This window comes from Bos indicus x Bos taurus, chromosome 24, assembly GCF_003369695.1.
Source record: "Bos indicus x Bos taurus breed Angus x Brahman F1 hybrid chromosome 24, Bos_hybrid_MaternalHap_v2.0, whole genome shotgun sequence".
NCBI classification, from domain to species: domain Eukaryota; kingdom Metazoa; phylum Chordata; class Mammalia; order Artiodactyla; family Bovidae; genus Bos; species Bos indicus x Bos taurus.
In genome coordinates, this window is record NC_040099.1 from 26212807 (window position 1) to 26236742 (window position 23936).

At 38.0% G+C, this 23936-nt stretch overlaps 1 protein-coding gene across 3 annotated transcripts in view; it reads left to right on the top strand.

Annotated features, from left to right (window-relative positions):
• Positions 1-23936, top strand: part of LOC113882757 (desmocollin-2) — a 38545-nt gene that overhangs the window by 1703 nt on the left and 12906 nt on the right. For 2 of the 3 annotated variants that reach the window (XM_027525857.1, XM_027525859.1), the window contains exons 2-11: positions 7153-7237; positions 8403-8602; positions 9709-9828; positions 11215-11370; positions 12598-12742; positions 13945-14111; positions 18226-18360; positions 18936-19121; positions 21322-21572; positions 21923-22056. In XM_027525857.1, coding sequence (XP_027381658.1) covers positions 7153-7237; positions 8403-8602; positions 9709-9828; positions 11215-11370; positions 12598-12742; positions 13945-14111; positions 18226-18360; positions 18936-19121; positions 21322-21572; positions 21923-22056 — 1579 coding nt within the window. The remainder of the gene's footprint in view (positions 1-7152; positions 7238-8402; positions 8603-9708; positions 9829-11214; positions 11371-12597; positions 12743-13944; positions 14112-18225; positions 18361-18935; positions 19122-21321; positions 21573-21922; positions 22057-23936) is intronic. The other variant, XM_027525858.1, reaches the window with a different exon arrangement.

Consider the following 23936-nt stretch of genomic DNA (forward strand, 5'->3'; position numbering starts at 1 on the left):
AATGGCTTTCCTTATGGACTTCAAACCTTAACTCATTTCCTGGGGCACATTAATAACACAAAGGGCCAGGTACACAGCAATTAACAGTTAACTGTCGAGGAAATCGAGAATGGAATATGTAAATAACTGTCATAAAATGTCTCGATTTTGATTAGATTCTCAGTAAAGTCGACTCCCCCATCCCCCCTTTTTTTGGACACTTCTTTCTGAACCATTGCCCTTGAAGGAAAAAAGCATGATTAGGTTCAGGCAATGAAATGCACAGGCCATAAATATTCCCAGGTGGCTCAGATGGTAAAGAATCTGCCTCCAATGCAGGAGACTCAGGTTTGATCCCTGGGTGGGGAGGATCCCCTGGAGATGGGAATGGCAACCCACTCCAGTATTCATGCCGGAAGAATTCCATGGGCAGAGGAGACTGGCAGGCTACAGTCCACCTGGTTGCAAAGAGTAGGACACAACTGAGCAACTAACACAGATATACTAACAGAAGTTTCTGTGTGTCTTCTCAGACTCTTTTTAGAAAAAGCAGATATAGGGAATAATCTAAAGTTGAATAATCGTCTTTCTTTGACCTTTCTTAGCTTCAAAGCTGCGTCAGCCAGAAGTGGGGTGACTCTGGCCGCACCCCTCATCCTGCTGCGTTTTTGCTGGTTGGGTTGGTGTGTCTTCAGCTCTTCTGAGGCTCCTGTGCACGTCTGCAGAGCCCTGCCAGCCTCAGATGGTTTTTGGTTGTGAGCCTCATGTGTGATAGACGTGTAGAGAAGAGAAGCATTACTGAATACAAATGGCTTGTGGGACATAATCTCTTCCTCCCCATGCACCCAAGTCATCCTTCACCATTCCATGAACCAGCTCCCAACTTCCTAGTCTTGCCTCACCTCACACATTTGCACTCCACGTCCACCTCAATGTACTTCCACTATGGCTCAGATGTAAAGAATCTGCCTGCAATGCAGGAGACCTGGGGTTGATCCCTGGGTGGAGAAGTTTCCCTGAAGGAGGGCATGGCAACCCACTCTAGTATTCTTGCCTGGAGAATCCTCATGAACAGAGGAGCCTGGTGGGCTACAGTCCAGGGGGTCTCAAAGAATCAGACATGACTGAGTAACTTTCTGCCTAAACACCTAATGAAGCTTCTCTAAGGTCGTCAGGGATCTCCACTGTTAAATTCAAGTCATTCCTTAATGCAATTTCATCTTGTGATTGGAGCCTTTATGAAAAAGCTAATCTACCAATAGATAAAGAGTTCTTATAAATCAAGTCCAGCATTAACATGAAAAACCATAAAGTAATAAAAATGTCTCATAAAATATTTCAGCCTCACTCATAATAGGGAAAGATGAATTTTAAAACTACATTGAAATGTCATTTCTCATTTGGCAGATGTCCAAAAGTTTGAGAACAGGCTCTGTAGGCAAGAATGTGGAGAAGTAGAAGCTCTTAGATGGTTGGTGAATGTAACAAAAAATTACAACCTTATGATCTATATGGGTTGTAACAAATGTGAATAGAAACTGTTTTGTTTCTTCCTTTCCAATTTGTATGCACTTCCTTCTGTTGATATACCAAATGCTGCATTGTTTTAATTACTGAGACTTCGTAAAACCTTTCACTGTCAGCTAAAGCTAATATCCTTTCACTGCTTTTCTTTTTCATAATTTTTCTATTTTTAATTGTTTATTTTTTCCTTATGACCTCTTTAAAAACATAGCAATTATCACTTCATTTTTTAAAACCCTTTTTATTTTGTGTTGGGGTGTAGCTGACTGACAATGTTGTGATAGTTGCAGGAGAACAGTAAAAGGACTTAGTGATACATATACCTGTATCCATTCTTCCCCAAACTCCCCTCCCATCCAGGGGATCGTTCAATATTATCACATAATATTGAACAGAGTTCCCTGTGCTATTGAGTAGATCCTTGGTTATCCATTAAGCCTGAATTCTTTTTTTTTGGCTGCACTGGGTCTTCCTGCTGTGCATGGTGGGCTTTTGCTCTAGTTGTGGCAAGCAGGGGGCTGCTCTTTGTTGTCGTGAGTGGCCTTCTCATTGCAGTGGCTTCTCTTGTCGCTGGGCCCGGGCTTCGGTCATTGCAGCATGGCATGTGGAATTTTCCTGATCAGGGATCGAACCAGTATCTCCCTCATTGACAGCAGATTCTTATCTACTGTACCACCAGGGAAGTCTGGTTATCCATTTTAAATATAGCAGTGTGTACATGTCCATCCCAGACTCCCTAACTATCCTTCCCACCCAGTTTATGCAACCATAAATTTGTTCTCTTAAGTCTGTGAGTCTATTTCTGTTTTCGGAGTCAGTTCATTTGTATCATTTCTTTTTAGATTCTGTGTATAAGGGATGTCATACACTCTTTCTCCTGTCTGACTTAAGTTCCTTTGCTCATTATGACAATCTCTGGGTTTCCTTATGATCTTTTAAGTTAGCTTGTCTAGTTCTGGAAAAAAAGTACTGTTGGGATTTATTAGGTTCATAACCTTCATAATTTAACTTTGTGTAAATTGATATACTTACATTGTTGATTTTTTTTTCTATTCAAAATAATGATACATATTTATTTTTGTGCAAGTCTTCTTTTGTGTCCTTCAGAAATATTTTCAGATTTTTCTCACATAAGCTTAAGTTTACTTTTTGGTATTCTAACTTTTTTTTCTTTTACCACTTTTGAAAATGATTTCTTTTTTCCCAATATATTGCTTAACTGGCTTTATGTGGATGAAGACTAATGATTTGTGTATTTTAGCAGTTATTTCTGCACCCTTACTAAAATTCTCTTACTATTTTATGGTTAATTTGCTTGGGTTTTCCAGATAAATAGTCATATCAAATGCAAATAGTTATTTTTACTTTTACCTTCTTCTTTTCATTCATATATCTAATATACTTTAATGTAATGTTAGCTATAGGTGATGACCCTTGGGAAGTCCATCTTGTTTCTGAGTTTAGTGAGGCTATGTTAGGGCTTTTCTATTGGTGATGTGATTATAATGTAAAATAAAACTCATATTGAAATAGCACTTATCAATTCCTATTGGGGGCTCTTTTTTTAAAAAAAAAGTTTAAGAATGGTTATTGAATTTGGCCAAATGGTTTTCAGCAGCCATGGTGCTGATCACATTCTAAGTCTACTTACTTAGTGGCTTGAGTTTCCTATTCCTAGAACATCTGAATAACATGAGTGTGGCTCACAAGTCCATGCGAGGCTAGTTCACTTCTAGCTCATACCTACAGTGAAGGTTTTGCATTTGGGAGTCCAGATTAACATGAGTGGCTCTTCTCTTAGATCATAGGCAGGTCCATGCTTTGATTTTGCTCCCTTCTATTTGAGGCCAAAAAACCAAAATCTAATCTTTTCAGATTAGAAGTTTTTTCTGGTTACTCCTGTGTTCTATCTTAATCCTCAGTTTTTGCCTAGGACTTCCTTGTTAGATGTTTTAGGATGGTTTAAAAACATGTATCCGTTATTTTTAATTTTGGCCTAGGGATTTGACTGAACGCCCTAGGGCCCTTCTTGGCAAAGAAAATTGTTCCCCGAGTTCATTTGTCACACTGGTCAGAGTTACCTTATTCCAGTAGAAAGTTGCTTATGTCATTTGTGTGTGTGTGTGTGTGTGTGTGTGCACGCGCTAAGTTGCTTCAGTCTGGTCCAACTCTATGCAACGCTATGGACTGTAGCCCACCAGGCTCCTCTGTCCATGAGATTCTCCAGGCAAGGATACTGGAGTGTGTTGCCTTGCCCTCCTCCAGGGGACCTTCCCAACCCAGGGATTGGACCCACATCTCCCATGGTCCTGCTTTGCAGGCAAATTCTTTACAGCTGAGCTACCTGGAAAGCTTGCTTATGTCATTTATCTGCTTAAAACAAATCTTTGGTTTCTTATTATCTTTAGGAAAAAAAGATCTATGAGTGTGCTGTGTGAAGGCTGTTCAGACTCTCTCCCACACCTGCTTCTCTGAATCCATTTTCAGTTCCTCTCCCTCTTGTGCTATATTCATCAGCCATGGCAAATGGCATTTTCAGGTCTGTGGCCTCTCTGAGTTTGGGCACATGCAGTTCCTATGCTGGGAACATATAAGCTCTGCCTTCCTTGGACGTGACTAACATGTCTCCCCTCTTCACCTGTCCCTTAGAAGAGGCTGGCTCCCAGTGCTCTCCCAAAGCACCTTGAACTTCCCTGTCATAGCTTTTATCCTCCTTTATTGAAATTGCAAATGTCTTACCCTTGACTTGAATGTTTTATGAGAACCCTGTTTGCTGCTTGTGTCTGGAACATATTAGACATTCAATAAATATTTGTTGAATGAATCAATGAGTGGATGTCCAGGACACTGTTATCTGAGATGCTGTCTTAATTTGGCCATCCTCACCTTTTCCATCACTTTTACCTTAGTCCAAGTCACCACCCCTCCTCTCTTAGATTCCTCCCAGTGGGTCTCCTTGTTTCCACTCTGGTCCTCTATAGTATGTTCTCTGGTGGCTCAGAAAATAAAGAATCTGCCTTCAATGCAGAAGACGTGCATTCGATCCCTGGGTTGGGAAGGTCCCCTGGAGAAGGGAATGGCTACTCACTCCAGTATTCTTGCCTGGGGAATTTCATGGACAGAGCAGCCTGGCTACTGGTAAAGATGGTGAAGAATCACATGGCAAAGAATGCTAAAAATCATATGGCAAAAAATCCGCCTGCAATGCAGGAGATCCAGCTTTGATTCTTGGGTGGGAACGATCCCCTGGAGGAGGAAATGGCAACCCACTCCAGTATTCTTGCCTGGAGAATTCCATAGACAGAGAAGCCTGGTGGGCTACAGTCCATGGGGTTGCAAAGAGTTGGACACGACTGAGCGACTAACACTTTCACTCTTCTGTCTGTTTTCCCGTGGCCACCTGAATGAGTCTATGTAAATGCTCACAACGTGATGCCATAGTCTCTAAACATACGGTTGCTTCTCTTTAACCTCAGAATAAAACTGTACTCGTCCCTGTGGTCCTTTAGACCCTATCTAATACGCCCACGACTGTCTTTTCAATGTCGTCCTGTCACTCTTCCTGCTCTGTGTTTACTGCTGTTGTCTGTTGTTTGAGTTGCTCGGTTGGGTCTGACTCTGTGATCCCGTGGACTGTAGCCTGCCAACCTTCTCAGCCCATGGGATTTGGCAGCCAAGAATACTGGAATGGGTAGCCATTCCCTTCTCCAGGGGACCTTCCCAACCCAGGGATCGAACCCACGTTTCCTGCTTGGCAGGCAGATTCTTTACCACTGAGCCACCTGGGAAGCCTGTGTTTACAGCTGCGGGCTCCTTTGTGTTCCTTTGACACACCAGGTGAAGTCGCCTCTCAGGGCCTTTGGCACGGCTTTTGCTCCACTTGGAAGGCTCTCCCCTGGTTAGTGAATTGGTTTGCTTTCTTGTTTCATTCTGGTCTTTTCTTTTATCACCCTCTCTCCCTGTTTTACTTTTCTTGTAACACTTACTCATGGCGTTATGTGATCTTGGTGCATTTGTGTATTGACTTTTTGTCTTTCATTATAAAATAATCTCAGTGAAGTCAAGGAGTTTTCTTTGTTCACTGTGGTAGCCTTTGAACACTGCCTGGCACCCAGGCGGCAACCAAGAAACATGGGTTGAATGAATCAGTGGGTGTGTGCTTCCTGTCACCTTGAGCTGGGCTCTTCACACGTCCTACTCCTATTTGCTCTAGACTAGGCAACCAGTGAGAATTCTTCTCATCTTTTTATTTCTCAATATTTTTATTTGAGTACAGTCCCTTGGTTATGTTCATTGCTCAGTTCCAATTGAAATGTAATCTCTGCCATGCTTAGTCCTTCATACACAAGTTAAATTGGATAATTAAATGGTCTTTAATGTGTTTTGGAGATAAAAATTTTCATTCCAATTTTGACGATTTTAATTTATGTTTATAGATTTGTAAATAACAATGTAAATGCTCGTTAGTTATTTTGCTTTTGGCCAAAAACCTTTGCAAAAATATAGGAAAAAAAAACTCTCAATCTTTCAGAAGCATCCGTTTATAGTTTCAGAGAGAACCGAATTTATTTTCAGTGGGCTCAGATACGTATTGTATTGGAACTCATTCACCATATATCACTAAATCATTTACATTTTTTAAGTGAAATATTTTTAACACTGACTTTAATTTTCATTAATGAGAAGTTCAAAATAAGTTCATATTTCAAAGTCTTGTGCTTGTATGTGTGGGGTCACAGGTAAATAATTTTTAAATCATTCCATTGCAGTGAGTCGGAGAAGCAATGGCATCCCAATCCAGTACTCTTGCCTGGAAAATCCCATGGACGGAGGAGCCTGGTAGGCTGCAGTCCATGGGTCGCTAAGGGTCGGACACAACTGAGCGACTTCACTTTCACTTTTCACTTTCCTGCATTGGAGAAGGAAGTGGCAACCCACTCCAGTGTTCTTGCCTGGAGAATCCCAGGGATGGGGGAGCCTGGTGGGCTGCCATCTATGGGGTCGCACAGAGTCGGACACGACTGAAGCGACTTAGCAGCAGGAGCATGGCAGTGAGTCAGGGCTTGTCTTTAAAAGTGTTGGGCTTTTCTTTAGGATATTTTTGATTTGGTACCACAACTCATAGGCAGTTCACAGATAATTGAAATGATTTGCTGACTCATTAGATTTGTTTTTATTTTGTTATTTTTACATGTCTGTGCTGCCTTCCTAATAGTTTCCAGTGTTTTCCCACAAAAGGGTGTCGTTACTGCTGCTACTTCCACTGCTGAGTCGCTTCAGTCATGTCCGACCCTGTGCGACCCCATAGATGGCAGCCCACCAGGCTACTCCGTCCCTGGGATTCTCCAGGCAAGAATACTGGAGTGGGTTGCCATTTCCTTCTCCATTATTAACTCCATTTTCAGACTAGGAAACAAAGCCCAAGAGGATAAGGAATTCTCTGGGTTTACATGCCTTGTGAGGGAGGGAACCATGGCTCTCTATTGGTTTTATTCTTCTATGCAATTTTTTTTTCTGAATTCTTAATCCCATTATATGCTTGGTATTTTATTTTGATAATTTTATAAACAGATTTATAATTATACAAATGTGTGCAAACTGTGTACACATGAAAAGGCTCTTTTTCATGCATAATATTGATTTTTTTAGATCTTAACATTTGCCTGTGATGCCTGCAAAACAGTGACACTACATGTTCCTGCTAAACTAGATGCTGAAAAATTTATTGGTAGAGGTAAGAAACTGCCGAAGTATGCAATAAATCCTGATTTGCTGTGATCTTGTAAAATTAGTGTAATCTTTAGAAGAGTGACTGTATTGGAATTAATAGGTAAAACTAATACAATACATTGTAATACATTTTAATACATGTGGTGTCAATCCAGTGAATGAAATATTGTTCTTTATTGAAAGACATGATTATACAACATAAAATTGTTTTAATTTGATTAATGAAGTAATTACTAATATTTACATTAGAGGTAGGTTATGGTATGTGTCAAAACATGTCTTTGAAATTGAGAAATAGTATTGATACTATTTCTTGAGTTTAAAGGTGTTGTTTTTGGATTTTTATCCTAAACTATTTTGGCATCTTCCTGACATTTATTTCCACCTTTATTTTTTTAATGGGCTTCTCTGGTGGGGAAGAATGGTAAAGATGATGACGAATCATATGGCAAAAAAATGGTAAAAATCACATGGTAAAGAATCCACCTGCAATGCAGGAGATCTGGGGTTTGATTCTTGGGTGGGGATGATCCCTTGGAGGAAGAAATGGCAACCCATGCTGGTATTCTTGCCTGGAGAATTCCATGGACTTGAAGAGCCTGGTGGGCTGCAGTCCATGGGGTCGCAAAGAGTCAGACATGACTGAGTGACTAACATTTTCATTGCTTTTTTATCAATTAATTTTTTTCATATAACTCAAATGTATAACTAAAGATTGGATCAATGTAGAGACAGAATATGATGACTATTTAACAACAGATGCAAAGAGTTCAGTAATAATTTAATAACTTCCAGTTTTAATTTCTAGGTTCTATTTAACTTACTTTATGTGTTTTATTGTGTTGCTCTGTGGCTAGTTTCAGCTAATATAGAAAAACTTCTTTTGGTGTGAGTTTAATATTCAAACTGTGGAGTTTACATGTCTTTAAGAACAAATGTCTCTTTTTTTAAAAGGATGTGAAGTCGGTAAAAGACATGGTGGATATGTTTAATTAAGAACAACTTAATTAACCATGTAGTTTCATATGTCCTTTTAAAAAATGCAAAATTTACAAGTGTCAATGTAGTCAGAGTTTTTGATTGTTCCACCTCAAATGCATAGCTTACAGTTAAAATTATATATTGCTTTGATTTAGCTCACAAATGATTGCTCTGTGCATTTTCTACAGTTAACCTGAAGGAGTGCTTTAAATCTGCAACTCTCATTCACTCAAGTGACCCTGATTTCCAAATCTTAGAAGATGGCTCAGTCTATACAACACATACCATTCTTTTGTCCTCAGAGAAGAGCTCTTTTACCATATTGCTCTCCAACACAGAGACCCAAGAAGAGAAGGAAATACTTGTCCTTTTAGAACATCAAACAAAGGTATGCCAAAGTATAAAAATGAAGTATAATGAATTGACTTCTTCAGGTGTAACTCACATGACCAGAGAAGATGTGAATCAGAAAAGATGGGGTTAGTTTAGCTTGAAGAAGAAGGAAAACCATGACTCAAGTTAACTGTTGAAATGGAAAAGAGTGGTTCAACCTAGGTTATCCCAGGTTATAATTTCCTTTTATTTGGGGCATAAAAGGAGAAGTTGGCATATGGGACAGAATGAGAACTTGAGATTAAACATGGAACAGTGTTTCTTGATCTTCACTGTGGAGTAGGTATCCAAAACAATAAACATTATTGCTTAAGATGTTCATATGTAATTTGGAGTATGTAGCTTTTAAAGATTCAGGAGCTCGTATGACATGTTAATGACTTACTGTGATGTCCTATTCGGGCAGCGGTACTAGGGTCATCATGTGGTTAATTATGCTCTGACACCTGAGGCCTTCAGAGATAGGTTTCATGTATCTTGGCATAATTTTTAATCTTAGAAAATGGAAGGGTATTTTAGGTTAAATTTCAGATCTCATGCACGCATTTGACTTTGTGACACCCAAGATCAAAATGACTTCTGTTCAGCCCCTGGCCATTACTCATGACGGCCGTCTGAGAGTTGTCCCCCTGTTTCTCTCCTCCTTCTGACACAGATTTCTCTGTTGGTCCCCTGGCTCTTCCTAGCTGCTGGTGAGTGGAAGATGCTTATGCTGAATTTAGAAGGGCACCTATCCACTTAACGTTCTTTGCATATCTCTTCTCCTGTGTTTCTGCATGGCAATGTGGCAACAGTAATTTTTTTTTTTTTCCAGTTTTGCTTCTAGGCTTCAGATTCCATCTCTCTCTCTTCTATGTTCCCACCAAGTTATTTTCTCAAGAGGATTGCTGAGATAACAGTTAGGGCAGGGCTTTCTTCTTCTTCTTTTTTTTTTAGTGGTATTGACATTTTGTTTAGTTTTCAAGCACTACCGTGGTCCTACGCCTCCCCAGCTAATCCTCATGAGATAATGAGAGAAGAAAGATGTATCACTTTTCAGGTTTAAAAATAAAGTAGCTGTTGACTTGATTATTTGTTGTTGTTGTTGTTTTCTAAATTGAGGTACTAAAGAAAAGGCATTCTCAGGAAAAAGTTTTGAGACGTGCCAAGAGAAGATGGGCTCCTATTCCTTGCTCAGTGCCTGAGAATTCCTTGGGTCCATTCCCACTTTTTCTTCAACAGGTACAATTTACTTTCTTTTCACTGTGAGAGTCTATGGTTTCCATCTCTTTTAAAAATTTGGACAATAAGTATGCAATTATTTTTTAAAATGTGTATATATGAATATATAAGTGAATGAGTGTGTCTATCATATGCTTCAATATATGGTATAAATACATCTCTCTATACCTGCATAAACTTTTTTGCAGTTGTAGTCATGCAAAAGCCATTTATAAAGCTGTGAAGCCCATCTAGCACTCTCAAACACGTGCTTCTTCAATGGATTTTCATATCATCAAGTGTATCTCAGAGCCTGGACGTAGTCTAGAAAACCCGCAAACATCTTCCATAATAAAGGATGAAATTGTCGATAAAAAGTCAAATGCCATGAAAGGGAAAGATGGTACACCTTTCCATGGTTTCTTTTCGAGTTCACTGTTTAAATCACACTGGGTCCACATTTTCTCTTTCTCTTTTAACTTTCAGTGGGAACCTCAGCAAATCTTTGTGCCTCTCTCCACTATCAGTGGTCACTACCATTCAGTCTAGCTCTTAGGTTTCTTTTCCACAAATTCTTTAATCAGTGAGAGAGATACCTTATTTAGAGCCCAGCAATAAATACAGTGCAACCGAGAGAAGAGCATTTTAAAGTTGGGAAAAAATTTTTTTGAAAATAATTGTTAGTCATTCTGATAGGTAGTCAGGATCCTACTAAGAGGATGAAAATACTTTGGAAAAAAATGTTTTTTGATGTAGAATCTTAGTTCTCTGACCAGGGATGGAACACGTGCCCCCTGCATTTGAAGGCAAAGTCTTGACCGTCGGACCACTGGGGAAATCCCAGAGAAAATTTTCTTTTTGAATCAAATATCAAAGTAGCACATTCACCAAGATATTTTCACTCTTTTTCATCCTGTTCAACCCCTATAATAAAGACAATGCTGAGAAATGAAAACTAATTAAGGAAATCACTTTCCAGATGTTTGCCCTGCAGACAGTATACGTTAAATCCAGTGTCTCAAATATTACATTAGATAAAATAAAACTTCAGGTGTTAAAACAATTGATAAAAGGATAACTTTTCATGCTCAGAATACTTTGTTTTCTAAGACAAGAAAAGTCCAGAATGCTTGATCCATGTAGGTACATGTAGCCTTTGAAAGTATTCGTTAGTTATTCTGGAAAACTAAGATGCTACTTCATTATTTTCCTCATGCCTTGCTCTTGAATTTCTCAGTTATTAGGCTTCCTTTTCCTATTGCTGTCTTTTATTCATATATAGTAATAAATTAAAGGGGGTAATTACTTATTGTAATGAAAATATCAATGTGATTGCGTAAATATGTAGATGAAAGTTTTGCTGAAATACAAAATTTGTCTTTTATGTATATATTGTCTACTTTCTAGATTCAATCTGATACAGCCCAAAACTACACTATTTACTATTCCATAAGTGGGCCTGGAGTTGACAAAGAACCTCGCAATTTATTTTATGTAGAGAGAGATACTGGAAACCTGTTTTGTACTGCTTCTATAGATCGTGAAACATATCCATTATTTGAGGTAACGTTTACATATTGTGTTAGTAACATTAAGCTTGGCTATATTGCCTCTCTTCCTCAATTCAATTACTCTTTTCTGTCTCCTGAATTTCTCATCTGTGCTCTGGTAGTATTGTATGGACCTGATAGTTGCCTGGAAGCAAAAAGAATTTTATAAAATAAATAGTCTTCAGTTTTATTAAATTGTTCTGGGAATTACGGTTTTACTATTTCTGTTTTCAAAAGAAAAAAGAGCACCACTTTGAAAGTAGTTATTTATTTGGCAGAAAAGATCTGTGAACCTCTTTATGGTACTGAGAGTGATGCCATAGGAGATAAGTCAAGCTCTGAAGTTAAGCCTCAGAACCTTTGCAATGAGAGACAATTAATTTGTGAGCAAGTAAGGAGTGTGGACAGTGCTTAACTAGGATAACAAGGCATTTCATCATCTAGGCAACCTCCCATTGTGGGATGACTGTTACTATGTAAGAATTTAACCTAATGTTGTATTGAATTTCCCACAGGAACTGGTCATTTTGCCTAACTCAACTTTAGTTATATGTTTTTGGATGAATTAATTCTTTAGTTTTAAAATTACTACGACATGGCCTTCTAAGTACCTGTGATGGTCTGTTCTTTCTATGACAGCTGTTAGGAGATAATATGGAATTTAAATTGATATTGTATGATCAAAAGAATCAATTGCATTCTAGACACAATGTATGGCCATTTGGTCCATTTCTGACTCCCCTTTTTAAATTAAACAATTATTATGAAGACAGTTATCTAAATATAGCCATCAATATGGCTAAAATTCTAATTAGAAAATAAAATAGTATCTCAGTTGACTGCACCTGGGGAGTTTGGAATCCTAAGAATTCAGTTATAAAAAATCCAGAGAATTGTATTTAAAATACATGCACTTGAAACTTTCAAGCAAAACAAAATAGTTCTCAGGATCCTTTCAAGAAAATAATAATAATAACCATTATACTCATGAACAACAATACAGAATGGTGAGGAAACTGAATTTATCTATGTTATTATATTAGCTATATTATAAAATGCTATAGTACACCATGAAATTAGCCATCTCTTGTGGCATTAAGATTATGCTCACATTCAAAAGTAGTAACATGGTAAAACCCACACTGTGATGCTCAACAGTCTCCAAATGAAAGGCAAAGCATAAGCAAGTTTGAACCATAATTTATTTTCGCTTTTTTTTTCAATGTTACTCTCTTCACAGCTAGTTGCCTTCGCAACAACTCCGGATGGATATACTCCAGAATATCCATTGACCTTGGTCATCAGAATTGAGGATGAAAATGATAACGCCCCAATTTTTACAGAAACAAGTTACAGTTTTGAAGTTTTTGAAAACAGCAAAGTTGGTGAGTCCCCACCTTGGCAATGCACGGCAACTTAGTGTTTCCGTTCATGAGTTGACTTTCATTCTGGCCACTGGGAGGTAGCATAGCCTGCTGCCAAGAGCAAGGGACTTGCCAGACGGGTGGCTCTGGGAGGCATTTTACTCTGCCTTTTGCTAGCTGTGTGCTGTGACCTTGGGCAAGTTTCCTATCTTGACAAGCTTTGGTTTCTTCATCTGTAACATGAGATATTAACACACAAGGTTAAGTGAAGTGCAGTATACCTTGAATGCCAAGCACAGTGCCTCAATGTTATTTTGCCTTTCTGTGTGAGATAAATACTTTGAAGAGGCCATATTTTCTAAATATTCTAAGAATATTTTTTTTCTGAAAAGAAGTTATTGAGCAGTAGAAGTCTTAGCCTTGAAGAGACCTGCTGATATTCTATAGTGATTAAATGATAGACTGTATTCTGGGCATCACTGGGCTTCTCAGGTGACCCTAGTGGTAAAGAACCTGCCTACTAAGGCAGGAGATGTAAGATATGTGAGTTCAATCCCTGTACCGGGAAGATCCCCTGGAGAAGGGCATGGCAACCCACTCCAGTATTCTTTTTTTTTTTCCACTCCAGTATTCTGGCCTAGAGAATCCCATGGACAGGGGAGCCAGCTGGGCTGTAGCCCATAGGTCGCAAGAGTTGTACATGACTGATGTGACTTAGCCTGCATGCACACATGCATTCTGGGCATTGTTAAAAAGGTCTTGGAGAATAAATTTTCTTAATCTCTTGAAAAATGGACCATTTCAACTAGGAGTTAGAATTAGATTTTTAGTCTTCCTCTAGAAAGATCTAAGTAAGCTAAGAATTTTCAGAGCAAAACTGACCCATATGATCAATTTAAGTGCAGGCTTATAAATAGAAAAAGCTTAAAGAATAATTGGAATTCTTTAGTTAAGAAATACTAAGGCCATGGGGGGATATTATCAACATTTATAAAATTATACAGTAAACGTAGTAAATATGGATATGGTCACCAAATTTCAAAATGTTGGAACATTGGGATATTTAAAAAGAAGTGATACTTTATATGGAATCCTGAAAATGTACAAATGCTATTCTTATTATTAATTTTGTCGTGTGAAACTTTTTTGTGATAGATAGGAGTCAAAGGGAAAGTTGAAACTGTAAAGGTTTTGGAAAGTAAAGAGGATTTTTGTGTATGTAGGTACTACCGTGGGACAGGTTTGTGCAACAGACCAAGATGAGCCTGACACACTCCACACGCGTCTGAAGTACTCCATCATTGAGCAGTTTCCAGCATTACCCACCCTCTTTTCTATGCATCCAACTACAGGCGTGATCACCACATCGTCATCTAAGCTAGACAGAGAGGTAACAAATATTAACAAATAAAACCTGATTTGTTATTGTTCAGTCACTTAGTCGTGTTCAACTCTGCGATCCCATGGAGTGCAGCATGCCAACGCCAGGCTTCCCTGTCCTTCACCACCTCCTGGAGCTTGCTCAAACTCATGTCCATTGAGTCAGTGATGCCATCCAACTGTCTCATCCATCCTCTGTCGTCCCCTTCTCGTCCTGCCCTCAATCTTTCTCAGCATCAGGGTCTTTTCTAATGAGTTGGCTCTTTTGGTAGTACCTATGTTTCTCTGTATTATCACCTGCAGATAAGCTTTTGAAAAGCATATTGTGAATCTAACAAAAATTATTTTAGGTAGGTTGATGGAGGTCATTAATCTTGCAGCATGCTGATTTTGAACTGCTAATTCATTCTCTCCTGAATTATATGATTTATAAAATCAAATTTCCTAATATAAACATATTTGTAGTTGGAAAAAAATAAGAAATGTTGTAATTGTACAGTAAAACTTGGAATTTGTGGAAGTTTCTTATCTACAGATAACAATGCTTCTCTTTCTATCTGTGTAACTTCATTAGCAATCTCATCTACATTTTCCCCTTACATAGATTAAATGAAAGTTTATCTCTTGCTGATCTCTGATTCAACATTTTCAGTTGACTGACAGGAATTCTTATTTGAACATTTCACAGCTACCTAAGATGCAGGATATCTAGAATTCTTCTTTCCTTCTGAACATGCTCTCTTTCCCATGCTTTTAGTTAACATGACATTAGAATATTCTTTTCCTTTAGTGATTTTTCTATTTTCACCTTGGCTTTGTGTTCTCAAAATTGTATTTGATGTCTCCTCTTCCAAGTCAAATTACTTTCCAAAGCATGTTGATATTAGCTCCACAATGATCTTATATTCACATCTATCCATTGTCCCTGCAGCTATCCTAGTTTAGTAATTACTCATTTTGTTATTCAACTGTTACTCAACTGTTAGCATTTATTTATTTGAATTCTTATAGTACTTATCTGGCCTACTTCCTACATTTATAATCCTTAATTTTAAAATATAGTAATATGTGTTTGTCAGGTTTCTCTTTGATTCCTAAAACTCTGTATTAATTTCATTTCCTCTCCCATGGATTAAGGAAGTGGTTTGCAAGTTTTCTGGTCTCAGGAGCTCTTTACAGTCTTAAATTTTATTGACAATTCCAGGCTTTTGTTTATGTGGCTTATATTTATCACTGTTTAATCCAAAAATGTTTAAAACTGATAGAAGTTAAAAAATATATATTTACTTACCCATTTAAGATATTACATGTTAATATAAATAATATTTTTATAAAAATAACTACATTTCCAAAACAAACAATTGAATGAGGAGTAGCATTATTATACATTTTCCAAATCTGTTTAATACCTGACTTAATGTAAGAGTGATTAGTTTTCATATATCCTGCATTCAGTCTGCTATATCGTTTTAGTCAAGGTATATAAAGAAAATCCAAGATGACCTGAAGTTAGAATAGAAAGGAGTGTTTTAATAGTAATTCCAGATCATTGTGGATAGTCTTCTTTGATATACTACACCAAAGCTTGACAGGTGGTAGGTTCGTAAATGTTTTTTGCAGTGTGCACTCTTAAGAAGCCTTGTCTGTGAACTTTCATACTTTGTCACATCAGGATCCACTGTCTTGTACTAAAAGTGACTAGTTTATTTACCACGTGAGGTCTTGTAACATCATGCACTGGTCATATGGGAAGTACTGGCTCACCGAGTTATGCAGATCCTCCAAATATTGACACATTTAATTAAACAATATTAAAACAATCTCCTACTCATCTCCATTAATACCACAGTAGTTCATAAAAGTTTTCTAGAATCCTTATTTTTGCTTGAAAGCTCCAGTCGATCATTTGCATCAGATAGCCTTTTCTTTAAGTGACAGATTTGCCTTATGTACGTCAAAATGTCTTCCAGATCCCAAATTGAATAACCTTAGGTGTCTTTTATGTAAAAACAGCTTAGCTTCTAAATCAAACAATCCTGAAAGTACTTTTCCTTGGAAGAAAATCATATAATATTATGCAGAAGGGCTTTTATATATACCTCCCATTTTTTCATGTGGACTGAAGGCTGAGATTTAATAACAGTGGTTAAAATTGATCATTTTTACTGCATTTGCAAGGACATTCCTAAGTAAAATTTCAATTTTTAAATTCAATTTTATTATTTTAATTCTATTATTTTAATTTTTATTTTTAATTCATTTTTACTGTTTATAATTTATACATTCTTAAAATGAGTCTGTGCCAGTGAAGGGGCTTCCTGGGTGGCTCAGGGGTGAAGAATCCATCTGTAATGCAGAGTGGGTTCAATCCCTGGGTCAGGAAGATTGCCTGGAGTAGGAACTGGCAACCCACTCCAGAGTTCATGCCTGGAGAATCCCATGGACAGAGGAGCCTGGTGGGCTATGGTCCCTAGGGTCACAAGAGTCAGACACTGAATCGACTGGGCAAGCATGCATGCATGCACGTGCCAGTGAAGAATGGGGTATCATTTGCTAAATGAATGGATTGCTGTCACAGGTCTACAGATTATAGAGATTCTTCATGGAATTTGGATGCTCAGGAAGAGCAGGTTATAAACCAAATTTTCTTTTATCGTCGAGTCTTAAATAGATTATTCTGATAAAACACTTGAGAACATTTGACTAATGAAGGAGTCTTAGAGTTCTTTTACCCAAGAAAGCTCTGGACTCACGTTCTGATCCCAGGTTTCTGATTTTTTTTTCTGTTGGCCTTCCACGATTTAATCTCTTTAAGCATCAGAACTTTTCTTCCATCTGAAGATAATGATAGGTTGATATTTAAGTCCCAACCTTCATTTCTGTCTTTGTGTTATCTGCCAGTTGATCATTCCCAATAAATCATAGTTTGCTACAAATAGAATCCATATTTCCTCCTAGAAGTATACTAGTCTGAGCTTTTAAAAATTTTGAATAAAAGAAGACCATTAATTGTTTCAACTCTACATATGTGATTGATTATGAGAGAGGAGTAAATCAGGAAAAATCAGAAGTGTAACAACTATAGCCATTGAGAGAAATATTATTAATAGTTTTATTTTAGGTAATATTGAGTCCAGTGCATGAGGACTAGAAAGTTTAAGAAGTCTAAAGGAAGGAAAGGGCTTCCCTGATAGCTCAGTTGGTAAAGAATCTGCCTGCGATGCAGGAGACCCCGGTTCAATTTGGTTTTTTAAGAGAATGGCAACTATTCTAGATGGAAGGTTAGGAAGTATTTTATATATTTTTTGTCTTATAAAAGGTCAATTACTTAGCAAAGATGTTATTATTATCATTTTACAGAAGAGGAAAACTAAGGGAAAAGACTTTCCCAACTGCCAAAGATTACATTTGCTGTTTTTGAACTTGGGAATAGAACCCAAGCTTCCTAATGTTCAGTCTAGGTGGCATTATTATTAGAGATGCTGTTAATCCTTCAATATCTCAATACTTGTGACAGATGAGACCATTATCTGTGTATCTCAAGAAAGACTCATCACTTAAACTAGTGATGAGTCTGCAATCTCTAAAGAATGGAAAATCCTTAAAAAAAAGACACTATTTTCCATGAAGAGAAAAAAGAAAATTTTACAAAGCCCCAGAACTTTCTTCTTATGCTAATTTAATGATCTTTTAATAAATGTCAAGTAAATATTTAAAATCCACCACTTTTACAAGAGGATATGTTATTGCTTTATTATAAGACTGGTATAGAGTCACTGTTAATGTATTTTTGAATGTAAGAATGTACTTTGAATAGGAGATAAAGATTTTGATTAATTACTAGGCAATTTTAAGTGGCTATGACAATATTTTTTCTTTCTGTTAAGTAATGCAGAAACCAACTTGATTCTATGAGTAGCACTTTAAATTTGAGAAACTATTATATTTGCATAAATTAATTGAAAATTAGTATGTGGAAATTATTCCTCTGCCAGTATATGAAAACTATAAAGTCTAATAGTGTACTTCTTAAATTTTCAATGCAGGGAAAATTATAGAATAAGTTATGATTTCATTTATAATGTTACTTTCACTCAGTAATTAAATTCTTACTTTCTTTCCAGCTAATTGATAAATACCAGCTGAAAATTAAAGTGCAAGACATGGATGGTCAGTATTTTGGTTTGCAGACAACTGCAATTTGCATCATTAATATTGAAGATGTGAATGACAACTTGCCAACATTCACCCGTTCTTCTGTAAGTGTGTGATTTTAATATAAGAAAATGTAAAAGGCAGAGTTAATTGCTAAATATGCACATCTCCCTTCATGCCCCATGATTTCAAATGAAGTATTCCCAGCCATATCTAAGTAGTTTGGACTTAGGGTTTAAAATCACGTAAATATAGTTTTGGGCTTCCCTGAAAGCTCAGTTGGTAAAGAATCCGCCTGCAATGCAGGAGACCCCAGTTTGATTCCTGGGTCGGGAAGATCCCCTGGAGAAGGGATGGGCTACCCACTCTAGTACTCTTGGGCTTTCCTTGTGGCTCAGCTGGTAAAGAATCCGCCTGTAATGCAGGAGGCCTGGATTTGATCCGTGGGTTGGGAAGATCCCCTGGAGAAGGGAAAGGTTACCCACTCCACTCCACTCAAGGCCAGGACGGTATATATAGTCCATGGGGTCACAAAGAGTCCAACACGACTGAGCAACTTTCACTTACACTTTTCAAACATAATTTTTGGAAATTAGAAGAGCCAGGCTTACTTTACATGATGTTCTGCTTTTGTGAGAGTTACTAATTAAACTTCTTTTGTCATTTTTTGTTATTTTAGTATGTGGCATCAGTGGAGGAGAATAGAATTGATGTGGAAATCTTACGTGTTGCCGTTCGGGATAAGGACTTAATTAATACTGCTAATTGGAGGGCCAATTATACCATTTTAAAGGGTAATGAAGATGGAAATTTTAAAATTGTAACAGATTCCCAAACCAATGAAGGAGTTCTGTGTGTGGTTAAGGTAAGAATAAATCAGCAGATTAGTTATTTGCAGCTTATAATATGAAAGATTAGTATACTAGAGCTTGATGAAAAGAAAGGAATTCTAGTAAATGTAGATCTAAAATAGACAGTTAAGTAAATGTAAATGCTGTGTTCTTCATGTATATAGTGGGATGATTGTACTCATTTTGGGGAACATTTTGAAAAGATATGATAGTTTAGAATTATTATATATATGTATGTTCAATTAATAAGATATAGTACCCACTTTGTAACGAGTATCTCTGGGTTTTTTTTTTTTTTTTTTTTCCTTTTTTTGTTTTAACCAGTTATCTCTTAACAATTAAAAAGCCAGCACAGTTTTGGCAACAGTGAGACACTGCCAGGCTTTCCTAGTCCATTCTTTCTATCGCTGTGTCAAGGAGCTGCTACTTCATTACTGAATTTCCCAAATAATGAGTTATTCTTGGTCAGACTCATAGGGAAGCTGTTTTATAGATCTTTACTTTTGGATACAGTGTACATTATGTTCTTTACTTCCTGGTTTGGAACAGGAGTCCTCAACCATTCAAAATGTAAATACTTCCAAAACCTCTTTCTAATAATCTCTGATTATCTTAGGAGACATCACTGCTAATTCAGGTGGCAGAGTTAACCCATAAAGTCATCTGAGCTCTGGCTTTGGACAAAACCATAGGAGCCTATGGTTCTGTTGCATCTTTTACTAGAACATGATTCTATCCTGGGTTTCTGGTTTCCCTTTTCTTCATTCACAAGGAGAATGGGTTAAAAATGATGATTGGTTTTTCTTACTGTGATGAAAATTAGCTGCAGTCTGTGGGTTAATTTCTGCTTCAAATAGCAGAGGGATTGTCCCTTAAATCTTGTTTCTTTCTTCATCCAACCCTGCCCTAATCCTTGGCATTATAGAAAGGAAATTTATCTCTGTGAAATCTAAGACTTGACAGCACAGGGAGCCCAGCTTGGCACTCTGTGATAACCTTGAGGGGTGGGATGGGGGGGAGGGAGGGAGGGGAGGCTCAAGAGGGAGGGGATGTATGTATAGTTATGACTGATTCTGAAGTTGTTGTAGTGCAGAAACCAACACAACATTATAAAGCAATTTTCCTCCAATTAAAAAATAAAGGAAAAAAAATTCTGTCTTCTGGGAAATGGTTTCACCCATTTTCAATACAGCTATGAATCAGGCAAAATAAAATTAACACCTTCTATTAAAGTTGGTACTACCCATTTTTAAAAGGGTAACTCCAGCACTCTTGCCTGGAAAATCCCATGGTCGGAAGAGCCTGATAGGCTACAGTCCATGGAGTCGCAAAGAGTCGGATATGACTTCACTTCACTTCAATGGTATTAGAAGGTGGAGTGTATGGGAGGGGCCTAGATCATAAGGGTGGAGTCCTTACGAATGTGATTAGCGCCTTATTTAAGAGGGTCCAGCGGAGAAGGCAATAGCACCCCCCTCCAGTACTCTTGCCTGGAAAATCCCATGGACTGAGGAGCCTGGAGGGCTGCAGTCCATGGGGTCACTAAGAGTCGGACACGACTGAGCGACTTCACTTTCACTTTTCACTTTCATGCATTGGAGAAGGAAATGGCAACCCACTCCAGTGTTCTTGCCTGGAGAATCCCAGGGATGGGCGAGCCTGGTGGGCTGCAGTCTGTGGGGTCGCAGAGTCGGACACGACTGAAGCGACTTAGCAGTACCAGTAGCAGGGGTAGAAAAGGTAGAAAAAGAAAGTGTAATGCCCATGATCTTTCTATTTTCTTGTCTCTTAAAAACATCTTATAAAATTTGACCCACCTTTTCTACCTTAAACAAGATATAGATATTTGTTTTCATCGCAGGTGGATAGGATAAACTGTGCCCAAACTGATGGAATAGTAAGTTACTGTTGATTGGGGCATGGAGTCCCAAAAGTAATATTTCAAATAATAATAGTTCATTAAATACGATCTGAAATTGCCATTAGGACCTGTGATATTGTGTTAAATTTGCAATTGAGGGATTTTTTTTTTTTTTTTTTTGCTGGCTCTACCCAAATACTGAATCAGCACATTTGCGGGTATACATTTAGTATTTTCATGACTCTTCCTGAGCCAGCACTTAGTACACATTCCCAAAGCTAAGTAGTTACACACTAGTTCACATGGCCAAATACTGCATCTTGATCTCATTTTCAACATGCTTGCTTTTGTAGCCACTGAATTATGAAGAAAAACAGCAGGTGACCCTGGAAATTGGTGTAGTTAATGAAGCTCCATATACTGGTACTTCCAGATCCACCACGAACATGGCAACAGTCACTGTTAATGTCCAAAATCAGGATGAGGGCCCTGAGTGTGACCCTCGGGTACAAACTGTTCGAATTAAAGAAAACGTACCAGTGGGAACAAAGACCATTGGTTATAAAGCATACGACCCGGAAACAGGAAGTAGCAGTGGCATAAGGTACTTGTAATTCTATTTTAGTGGACGTCAAATTGACCATGCTTTTTTTCTTAGAAAAGAAAAAAAAAATTTCTGTATACATTGGGCTTCCCTGGTGGCTCAGCTGGTAAAGAATCTGCCTGCAGTGGGGAAGACCTGGATTCAATCCCTGGGTTGGAAGATCCCCTGGAGAAGGGAAAGGCTACCTACTCCAGTATTCTGGCCTGGAGAAATCCACAGTCCATGGGGTCAAAAAGAGTCAGACACGCCTGAGCAACTTTCACTGTTTAAAATGTATAATTTATTTTGATACTAGGATTGTAATTTGACTTATGATCTGTTTTGCTATTTTAACTCGTCATTATTCACAGGTATAAGAAATCAAGTGATCCAGAAGGGTGGGTCGATGTGGATGAAAACTCAGGAGTAATCACAATTTTGAAAAGACTCGATAGAGAAGCCAGAAGTGGTGTATATAATATTTCAATCATTGCCTCAGACAAAGGTAAGGACTTTGTGTTTAAGCTGGCTATGTAGACTCTCAATCATGTGCAGCCTCTGTTTTAAAATTAACAATGTACATTCAAAGTTTTTTGCTCCCCAGATGACAAGTATTGAGGGGTTGGTTATAATTTATTAACTCAAGTTTGCTTTCCAGTAGCACCTTCAGTTTTGTATGTAAGTATAAAATAATTTCGGAGAAGGAAATGGCACCCCACTCCAGTACTCTTGCCTGGAAAATCCCATGGATGGAGGAGCATGGTAGGCTGTAGTCCATGGGGTCGCTAAGAGTCGGACACGACTGAGCGACTTCCCTTTCACTTCTCACTTTCATGCATTGGAGAAGGAAATGGCAACCCACTCCAGTGTTCTTGCCTGGAGAATCCCAGGGACAGGGGAGCCTGGTGGGCTTCCCGTCTATGGGGTCTCACAGAGCCGGACACGACTGAAGCGACTTAGCAGCAGCAGCATTATAAAATAATTTAGTCATAGAAAATATATGACTGTACTTTATTAAAATTAAATAACCATTCATTTTAGTGAAGAAAATTACTTTAGTAAAATCAGTTTCAATTTATTTATTCATATATCTTAAAAAATACTCACTTCAGCAGGAAAGTTCATTATAGAGATAATATACTTTATTTCCTCATAGACAGTCCTAAAAGGGCTTCCCTGGTGGCGCTAGTATTAGAGAACCTGCCTGCCAATGTCGGAGACATAAGAGATTCTGGTTCAGTCCTTGGGTTGGGAAGATCCCTTCGAGGAGGACGTGGCAACCCACTCCAGTTTCTTGCCTGGAGAATCCCATGGACAGAGGGGCCTGGCAGGCTACAGTCCATGGTGTGCAAAGAGTCAGACATAACTGAAGCAACTCAGCACACACAATCCTAAAAACGTTGTATCTTTCTACAGGAAACTAACAGTACTTGGGGATTAGTTTTCTGATACTATAAAATTAGAATAACAAATACTGTGAATCCACAAAATCATGTAAAATGTAAAGTCATTTCTGTGAGCCCTGCACGGAGAAGGAAATGGCAACCCACTCCAGTATTCTTGCCTAGATAATCCCATGGACAGGGGAGCCTGGTGGACTGCTGTACATGGGGTCGCACAGAGTTGGACAAGACTGAAGCGAGTTAGCATGCATGCATGCATTGGAGAAGGAAATGGCAGCCCACTCCAGTATTCTTGCCTGGAGAATCCCAGGGACAGAGGAGCCTGGTGGGCTGCTGTCTATGGGGGTCGCACAGAGTCGGACACGACTGAAGTGACTTATCAGCAGCAGCAGCATGAGCCCTGCAAAATTGGAATGTGAGCACAAAGATCAGGAATGGAATCCTCTTATTACATAAAATATAATTTTACTGTAACATACACTTGAACTTTGTGCCTCTGTAAAATAAATGTTAATTACAGTAAACATAAATTATTATACCATAGCTTGCAAAATAAGATTTTAGAAGTGATTTTGGAAGACGTTTTAGGCATTTCAGCTTTTTCTAAATTAATGAGAAGTGGCTCATATACATTGATTGATTTGGTAAAGTTGAAACCATTGTTAATTTGACTTCATCCAATTAAAGACTATCTTTAAAGACCTCAGCTTCCTTTGTCCCTTTGTCAAGATATGCTTTTAGGTCAAAGTCAGGTGAAAAGAAGAGAAGTAATATGAATATGAAGTCCATTATTTTTACATTTTATATTGCAGTTGACAAATGATTTGTTCATTGATGGGATAAAAATTAGTCTGGAATGAGAGATTTTGGATATGATTTTATTCCACATTTTCCTCTGTTGCAGAGGAGATAAAAATAAGCGAGAGAGCAAATGTTTCATGGTGTTTAGAGAGGCTCTGTATCATCATTGTGGTAGAAAATA